Source organism: Trichechus manatus, unplaced genomic scaffold (genome assembly GCF_000243295.1).
Source record: "Trichechus manatus latirostris isolate Lorelei unplaced genomic scaffold, TriManLat1.0 scaffold00020, whole genome shotgun sequence".
NCBI lineage: Eukaryota > Metazoa > Chordata > Mammalia > Sirenia > Trichechidae > Trichechus > Trichechus manatus.
This window is the reverse complement of record NW_004443956.1, coordinates 24,750,515-24,760,127: the sequence shown is the minus strand read 5'-3', so window position 1 is coordinate 24,760,127 and position 9,613 is coordinate 24,750,515. Positions and strand designations below refer to the sequence as shown.

General features: G+C 40.5%; 1 protein-coding gene across 3 annotated transcripts in view; it reads left to right on the top strand.

Moving 5' to 3' along the window:
* Window positions 1-4,425: 4,425 nt before the first annotated feature.
* Window positions 4,426-9,613, top strand: part of NCAPG2 (non-SMC condensin II complex subunit G2) — a 122,077-nt gene continuing 116,889 nt past the window's right edge. For 2 of the 3 annotated variants that reach the window (XM_023727983.1, XM_004372764.2), the window contains exons 1-2: window positions 4,585-4,622; window positions 7,153-7,272. In XM_023727983.1, the coding sequence (XP_023583751.1) occupies window positions 7,195-7,272 (78 nt within the window). In that variant the 5' untranslated portion in view covers window positions 4,585-4,622; window positions 7,153-7,194. Of the gene's footprint in view, window positions 4,539-4,584; window positions 4,623-7,152; window positions 7,273-9,613 lie in introns of those variants that run through there. The other variant, XM_023727982.1, reaches the window with a different exon arrangement.

Genomic DNA, 9,613 nt, shown 5'->3' with positions numbered 1-9,613 from the left:
CTGTGGGACCAGATGGTAGAATTAGCAGATAATGGAGAAACTTTTTAAATCAATTTTTTTAAATAAATATTTGTGCTCCAAAGCTCTGCTTTACCAGCACTGGTAGAAAGATGGCCTTTTTCATAGGACTATTTATCTATAAGGCTAGTGGAAAGTTCATCCAGCTAAATTTCCAATGATGTCTACCCTTGCCTGCCACACCTCCCCAGGAAAATATTCACTTGTCATGATGGTTGATCTTAGATATTTGCAAAGAGGACACTGTCCATCTTATGGCAACCTCTCATAGCCTGCAGTTTTAAGATGTGCTTAATAGGCTAAGGCCACAAAGTTACTTTTTTAAAAAGCCCCAAAGTCCTGGTGGTGCTGTGGTTAAGAGCTACAGTGCACTACAGCTGCTAACCAAAAGGTCAGCAGTTCAAATCCAGCAGCCACTCCCTAAGAAACTCTATGGAGCAGTTCTACCCTGTCCTATATGGTTGCTATGAGTTGGAAGAGACTTGACGGCAACAGGTTTGGTCTTGGGTTTTTAGGGAGAAAACACATGTAACTAATCAAGCCAACATATCAATATTACTTATTCCTGTTCCGATAAAAGATTATAAAATTCTACACATTTAAGCTTTTAAAACACCGTAGTACATTTTGATGTAGGTAATCCATTCCATATGAGCCCTGGTGGTGCAGTGGTAAAGCACTCAGCTGCTAACCAAAAGGTTGGTGGTTGGAACCCACCAGCAACTGTATGGGAGAAAGATGTGGCAGTCTGCTGTAAAGATTACAGCCTTGGAAACCCTATGGAGAAGGTATACTCTGTGTTTGTAAGGTCATTGTGAATTGAAATTGACTAGATTGCAATGGGTTTGGTTTGTCTGGGGTTAATCCATTCCATTCCCCCTTTTCCCTTTGATACTTGTACTCTTTCTCTCTTTCCCTCTCTCTCCCGCTCTTCCTTTCCCCTCACCTATACTCCTTTATAAAATTTAACTTTTGAGTACGTTATTCATATTATGGTATTCATGACTAAAAAAATACCTCCCCACCAGGTAAGAATCATCTTTTTCCTCTCTGTTTCCTCAGAGCATTTTATCCAAGTTTTTTGTAGTAGACGGTAACGGCGATGCAGTCTTCCTTTTCCTCAGCTGTTATGTGTCAGGTGGCTGATCATTCATAACTTTAACTTCTCCCAGGAATTACTCTGATGCACTGGAAGCCAACTCTATTGGAAATCCCCGAAAGTGGGAGATTCCAAATTATACAGACAGGATAGGGGCAGGAGTTAGAAGGGGGAATCAATGACTGGCTTATTTGGTATGCAAAAGACCAACCTCTTTCCTCAACTCCTTGGAGCCTTTCTTGCTCCAGAGCTTCTCCATGGGATCAGACTGAGATTCTCCTTCCATGTTCTGTCCTGGCTTCCCTCATAGGTTGCACCTGAGAGCATCCACTCACTATACCATATACAGAAGAATCTCATCTCAGACTTTGCTTTCAGGAAACCAGACCCAAGATACTTCTGTTAGAGTACTTGCCATTTTTTACTTGTGAATTTATATAAATACCTGCTTGAAAGAGATATTTCAGTATATTCCCCTACCTATTAAGGGATTTTGCATTTTAACCGGTATTAATGATTACAGCCAAGAAAACCCTATGTCAAAATTCTACTCTGTAACACATGGGGTCGTTATGGGTTAGAATCTACCGGAGACGTCAACTTACCAGCAACAATAACAACACCTTAAGATAAAGACATGAAACTATGAAAAGTTTTTGTCATTGTAGGTGATTCTTTTGTGTATCAGAGGCCTTTCTGAAGTCACATCCATGGCTGGGGATGCTGCCTTAATAAATAAGTGAAACAGGAACTTAAAAATGCTAATTTATATAGGTCAGTAATTATTAAGCCATCATATAAAATCAAGTCACTTAACCACTTGTTTCTCTCTCCATATGTCTCTGTTTAGTGTCCCTCAAAGGCAAGGGCATTTAGCAGAGTGGTTTAGAGAGTAAGAGTGCGCTCAGAACACACTCTGAGCTGAGCTCAAATCCCAGCCCTGCCACCTATTGGGTTTGGGTCTTAGGAAATTTACAGAACCTTGCCATGTTTTCTTTTATTCATTTATAAAATGAGGAAAGTAGTAAGATACCAACTGTGAACATATTTATGAGCATCAAAGCTGGCCATCGAGTAAGAATTAAACATTTTCAGCCATTTTTATTCTGAAATGTTTTAATGTATTTTACAATAGAACACTTTAGATAAAATCAGTCATTACTTCCTAGGGTTTTATGTATCAACTCCTACTAGGCATTTCTAGGTCTAGCCTAGAAATCAGGAGGATGGCTAGAAGAACGGATGTAATAACCAGACTTCAAGAAAGCAGCAGTCTGAGCTTTTACTATAAAGAGAATCAGTACTGAAAAGAGACACAGAAGACATAAATTACATGGTCAAGGCCCTTTCCAGGTTCCCTTTCTCCCTCTGTCTCTCTTGTAGATAGGCAAAGAGGGCAAAGACCCAGAGAAATACTGAATATTCCAACAGGGAATACCAACATACTCCTTGTAATTTTCTAATATTCATGGCTTAGATAGGTATGGAAGAATATTGAGAAAAGTCATCCTCTAGTTCCTAAGCTCTTCAAGCGCCAGCCCCAGCTACTCTATCCCTCAGTCTCTGGATGGGTCCAGGAAACATCTTAGCTTTTGCTTTAGTCCAGTTGTGCTGACTTCCCCTGGATTGATAAATTCTTGATGAACTAAGCTAAAATAAATCTGCATACCAGTAGAACAGAGGTTATGTTTCAAAGCAAATAATAATAAGTTATGACAAAGTAGAAACAAAGAAATCTTTGGCAAGGAAAACATCAAAGACAAGGCCAATTGTGCAGCAGTGAGGACAACATGAACCATAAGCAACCACAAGAACAAAGGTTCCTCCCACCTCAAAGACTTGATCATTTTACATGACTTACCACATTATTACTTTTGTTTACAAAATACAGTACATAGGGATGGCATCTTACAAATTCATGAAGGAGTCTGACATAAAGAAGAGAGAATGTAGGTCTGTGCCCTGGTTGCCCAGTGGTTAAGAGCTCCGCTGCTAAGCAGAAGGTCCGCAGTTCAAATCCACCAGCTGCTCATTGGAAACCGCATGGAGCAGCTCTACTGTGCTCTAAAGTGTCACTATGAGTCAGAACAGACTGGATAGCAATAGGTTTTTTTTTTTTTTTTTTTTTTTTGGTGACCTATTAACACGGCAAAAAAACCAGTAAAGGAAACAATTCAAACTCTTGCGATCGCGAGGCAGCTGGCATGCAGTCTCGGGCCAGGCAAGCCAGAGAATGGGCTTTAATTTCAAAGGTCAATGGGAGGTAAAATCACCTGGGCCCAATGTCACATAAAACACATCTGTTTGGGCAAGTTTCTTATCCCAGGGCTTTCTGAAACTTACCAGTCGTGGGAGGAAAAAAGCACTATAAAAATAATATAGTAATCATGATTTTAATTTTTTATGCTATCCTCAGGTCCTCAGTAGGAAGTAAAAAGTAACTTGTTCAATGGATAGATAAATGCCAAGTTCTTCACAGCCATGAAAAACAATGAAGACTGAATAGCTCTACATTGCTTAGGAATAGAGGGACCAAGACTCCTAAAACATGAGTTTGCTCACTTCATCTCAGTAATTGTCAGAATTTGCATCCTTTTCAGTCATTTGTCTGTGGTTAAAAAGAAAATTAGTTGTCAAGCTAAAAATGTTTAAAAAAATTAAAAAAAAAACAAACTTTGTGGGTAAACCAAAAAAACCGAACATGTTGCGTTGGGTCAAGTCCAACTCACGACGATCTCACCTCCTTATCTTTGCTATGATACGAACAGTACATTCTGTGCCCCTCAGCGCCATCAGTATAGGTCCTTAGGAGCTTGATTTGACAGTAAAACGAAAGAAAAAAGTATAAAAAATCCGATTTCTCCTTCAGTTATGTGGACACTTCTCGCTAAGGGATGGTCACAATGTGGCAGAAACAAAAGAAAGCACAAAGGAAAGATGAATACTGTGAGATTTTTATCCTGTTGCATGGCTAAACATTCACAAAACATAAGATCCCAGCCCCACTTTTCCAGGGGGCCGGCGCCTGGTGCCAGTCATCTTACTGCGCGTTCAACGGCTAAGTGTAGCTGTGAGCCACATCCGGCCACTGTGTTTGTCTTCGGGAGTCAAGCCAATTTAAGAACCTTTGGCCATAAGGCCACGCCCTCAAGGGGAGGGCAGACGGTGAGGGGAGCGCAGCGAAAAAGACACCAGACTTGGCTAAATTCAGAGGTTCACAGATGGACCTGAAGCTGATGTCGGAAACAGGCGCGCCCCGTGGTCCCAAACAGGGTGGCGCAGAACACACAACAGCCAGCGGAGGGCGACGAGGCGCATTGGCGGGACGAGAGGACGTAGGCGGGACGCGCGCTTTTCCGGGCCAGCCCTAAGCCGCAGGCGCGCTCCAGCTCTCGCGAGAGCGGCGCTTCCTGAAAGCGAGGTGAGAGGTGTCCCTGGCGCGGGCGCTGGCGGGTGCGTTTGAATTTTGGTCTGAGAGCGGGAATCGGCTGGTCGTGGAGAGGAGGTGAGCCAAGCGGTGCTGATCCGGGGGTTTGGCTCGCAGCAGGGGGGCTTGAGAATAGCAGGAGCCAGGCGGACACATCTGCCTCAGCCTACCGTGGTGGGTTGGGATCTCTGACGGCGACACTTCGCTACCCTCTCTGGGCCGCGATCCGAAAACAGCCGCACTAGTTAGAGAACTTCTCTAAGAAATAACACAGAAACGGAGGGAGTGGGTGGGTGTTTTTCTCAGCTCAGGGCCAACGCCCTTTTGTTCTTCTCTCTGCCTTAAAGAGAATTCCCCAAACACCTGAACCCAGGAGATCTGACACTTGGCGTGCCGCCTCTGCATTGTCTCTTGAGTGGAGGTAGATTTGTGGAGGGGGTTAGGGAGGGGACGAAGAAGTAAGTAACTCACACAGGCGGGTGGCATGGTAACAGAGATTTGAACTTTTTAACATTCATTTTTATTTAGCCGGTATTAGTGGGTTTGCTATGTGAAAAGCACCCTGATGTAAGAGTGGATAACCGGATGGATAAGATGGTCCTTTGACTTGAAAATGTATTCTTCTGGCTGGCAGGAGAGAGGTCTTGTGCACAAACGGTATATGGAACATAAAGTGTTGCCATTTTGAGAGAGTGAGTGTACATTAAATTCGTAACCATTAAATGAATTATAATCACTGGTATAAGAAAGAAAATAGGGAGTGTCAGGGTTTGAATTATGTCCCCCCAAAAATGTGTGTATCAGTTTGGCTAGGCCATGATTCCTGGTACTGTGTGATTTTCCTGTCTGTTGTAAACCTGCCTCTATGATGTTAATGAGGGAGGATGGGTGGCAGTTGTGTTAATAAGGCAGGACCAGATCTACAAGACTGGACTGTGTCCTGAGGCAATCTCTTGAGATATAAAAGACAGAAGTGAGCGTGAGACAGGGGGACCTTATACTATCAAGAAAGCAGTGCCAGGAGCAGAGCGCATCCTTTGGACTGGGGTCCCTGCACAGAGAAGCTCCTATTCTGAGGGAACACCAAAGAGAAGAAGGCTGACAGAGAGAAAAAGCCTTCCCCTTGAGCTGACACCCTGAATTTGGACTTTTAGCCTACTTTGACTGTGAGGAAATAAATTTCTCTTCGTTAAAACCATCCACTTGTGGTATTTCTGTTATGGCAGCACTAGGTGACTAAGACAAGGAGTATGCATAAAATTTGGTAGTCTAGTGGAAATAGATTAATACTGTACATGTGCAAGACAAAAATAACAAAGGAGTTCACTTGGAAATAGAGACAACCAGAATTACAAAAAGACAGAGGGCTCACATACTTGCAGTTTAAGATGTGTGATTTCCTTGTACTTGATTGCACCTTACTGGACTATTGTTGATTTTTAAAAATCATAAATAAAGTGGTACTAGCCATTATTAGTCATCATGCTTGTTGCTAGCCGCCTACCGGCCCCTCCCCATCTTCTTGTCCAGTAGGAAGTTACACCTTTTAGCTCAGCCATTTGAGTTGAGGTGGCCAGACTTGACTGTTACTTAACTGGGGAGTCATTAAACTGAGGTTATTTTCTACTTCTGTTTGTTTAATTTAGAAATTAAGATCTGGGATTATATGTTTAAGAAGTCTCCCTATCCTAGTAAATATTGCTGTCTGTACCATCTATTCATAATGATGCAGGAGGTTTTTTATTTTTACGTATTTATTTTAAAGCAACTGTGTTCCATGATTTTGCTATTCATCTTTGGGTTGATGTTTTTCAAGGAAGGCATTGACATCACTAGCACCAGGCAGTGTGAATGTAAACTAGGATTTTTTGGGAGAAACACAGCAGGAAAATAGAGTGAACACAATCCCCTGAGTTCTCATTATGCCACAGGTGTGGAAGGAGGGTGCTTGGGTTGGGCATCCTAAGGCAGGCTCCCAGGTGACACCAATGCTGCTGTCCTCCAATCACATTTTGAGTAACAAGGTAACTGTAATAGTGAGGTTTTCTTGTGAGGAATGATCCTTTGAAAAGGGAGTCTTCAGAGTTTGGCAGCTGGGTTCTTAGAGGCCTTTTCTTTTGTTAAGCTAACTCAGATCCACCTGAGCATCTTGCTAAGGCATCAAAAAGGAATAGAAAGTGAGCCTGAGAGGGCCATTTGGATTTCTCTGACCTTAGTTGGAAACTTCACTAGTAATTGATAATAACATAATATTATGTTGATAATGTCCTTGGTGGAGTCCTAGTGGTGCAGTGGTTAAGAGCTCAGCTGCTACCCAAAAGGTTGGCAGTTTGAATCCACCAGCCACTCTTTGGAAATCCTATGGGGCAGTTCTGCTCTGTCCTGTAGGGTTGCTATGAGTGGAAATCGACTTGACGGCAATGGGTTAATATCCTTAGTAAAAAATTATGTAACTTAGAACTTTTCTATGTCAGAATATTTTTAGAAACTGTCTACTATAGGTGGTGCAGAAATTTTTTTACAGTTTTTGGTTGTTAATGCCAAATTAAACTTTGTAGGAAAAGATATTTATAAATGCAAGTTACAGTCTGATTGTGTTTTCCACTAGGGTTATAAAATAAATGACATGTGAAAATCAGTTTCATCTGCCATGGAAAAACGTGAAACATTTGTACAAGCGGTGTCTAAGGAGTTTGTTGAAGACTTTTTGCAATTTGTTCAACTTCATGTAAGTTTTATGTTAATATAAAATATGTTTTAAAAATCGTCGTTGTTAGGTGCTGTTGAGTTGGGTTTTGCCTCATAGTGACCCCATGTGACAGAGTAGAACTGCCCTTAGGGTTTTCTATGGAAACAGATCACCAGGTCTTTCTCCCATTGGAGCAGACGGGGAGGTTCGAAACATCAACCTTTCAGTTAGCAGCCGAGCACGTAACCAGTGTGCCACCATATTATGGCCCCAAATAAATTATATCATAATTTATGTGAATCATAAGGACCGATGTTCTTTATTTTCAAAAACAAAACAAAAAACTCTTTATAATCTAATAGACCTGCTGATGGGCAACTACTTAACACAAGTAGAAATTGTGTTTTCTACTTTCTTTTAAGAGAGAAGTTGTAAGGGTGCTAAGTGATTTAATGCAATGTGATTTTATTTACTTGACAAATATTTATTGATCTCTTGCTATGTGCTAGTCATAGTGAGGAAGACTGATGCTTTTTTGCTTTTAAGTTACTTACAGTGTTGTGCTGGATTCAGGTAAGTAAACAGGCAGTTATAAATACTGTGCAATAAGCACCAAGATGGAAGAAGGTACAGAGGGTAATAGGAGGAGTGGCAAATCCAGTCATAGAATGCTTTCCATCCAGTGAAATGATCCAGAAGCTAAGATCTAAAAGATAAATAGAAGCTACCCAGTAGGAGGGAAGTGGAGAAGGATTATTCTAGTCAAAGGGGATAACTCTAAAGGCTAGATAAAAATACCTTGTATTTGAAGAACTTGAAGCAGTTCAGTAGGACTAGAGTGTAGAAATGCAAGGTGAGGAAGGGCAAGAGATATGACTGGATGAAGGAGCTAGATTATGTCAGGCTTTCTTTACCATTTAAACGTGTTTAGACTTTGTCCTGAGAGAAATGAAGGTGACATCAAAGAACTTTAAGCAGGGAGTAACCTGTGTGTGAGAAAGGAAGAGAACAAAACAGGGAGAGAAAAATAGACAAAAAGGTGATAAAGAGAGAAAAATATGATTTGCATTTTAGAAATATGCCTCTGACTGCATGTGAAGAATAGATTGAAGGAGTTCAAAACAAGAGGCTATGTTGTTAATAACGATGGTTTAGGAAGTAGAAATTGAAAGATGTAGATGCATTTGAGAACTCTTAGGTGGTGAAATGATAGCACTCGTTCATTGATTGAATGTGGGGGGAGTGAGAGAAATGGTCAAAGATCCTTAGGTTTCTGACTTGGCAGTGCGATAATGAACGTAGGAAGAGGGTCAGCTTGGAAGGAGAAGATGGGTTCAAGTATGGCTGTGTTAAATGACTGCTGGTGGGACATCCAAGCGAAGAAGACCAATAGGCAGTTGGATAGGATTATTTGAAGGTGAGGAAAGAAATCTGGGCTGGAGATAGAAATTCAGGTCATCAGTGTACAGGTGGAAGCTAAAGTCATGGGAATGCATGGGATCATTGATATAGTATATGAAGTATGAAAAAGGGCATAGAACGGAACTCTGAGGAACCGCAACATCTAAGGCACTGACTCTAAAATATTTTTACCTTTGGGGCACAAGACCCCCCTAGCCCAGCTACGTCACTTGTTTTGTTCATGCAGTGAAAATTGAATTAGTGATTGGGGGGAAAAAAAAAGTAGAGACGGAACCACATAATAAATTTGTTGCTAGCACATACATGAAATTATTTTTCTTGATAAGAGAGAAATGAGCTTATAACATTTCATATTATAAAATGGTATATTATAAACTTAAAAATAACCAGCACAAATTCATAGGCAATACATCACCAAAGAATAGTGTATAAGAACAAATTATTTAGATATTATGTCTGCTGTGTCAGAAGTATAGATGTTTCATATTAGAACTGCAACACATACATGTTTTAAAGTTTAAAAGACTGTTCTTGCAAACTATATGTTATAAAGTTAACTAAAATTAGAGCAAGCAAAATGGATGGTTATGCTAAATTAATATTAATTTAAAATGAAAGGCAAAAATAGCAACATTTAGGTAGTACAGTCAACTCCAGGTAGCGCTGGTACTATATACTGATGACAATATCCTTAGTTCAAAAGTGCCTTAATCCAAACTCTTCCTGTTTTGTGTAGTAGACACTTTATAATGTTGCTTGGCAATAGACATCTTTGTGGAATACTTAGTTTTCATACTAATAAGGTGTTAAATTTTGGTTTATAAATAGCAAGTTTTATTAACATTTAATAACTCACCTTAGTACCTAAAGTCACCATATAGCCCTTAGTTAAACATAAAAATGAAAATATATTCACTTGGTTATACTGAATTGAACTGTATGAAATGCCATTTTGTAG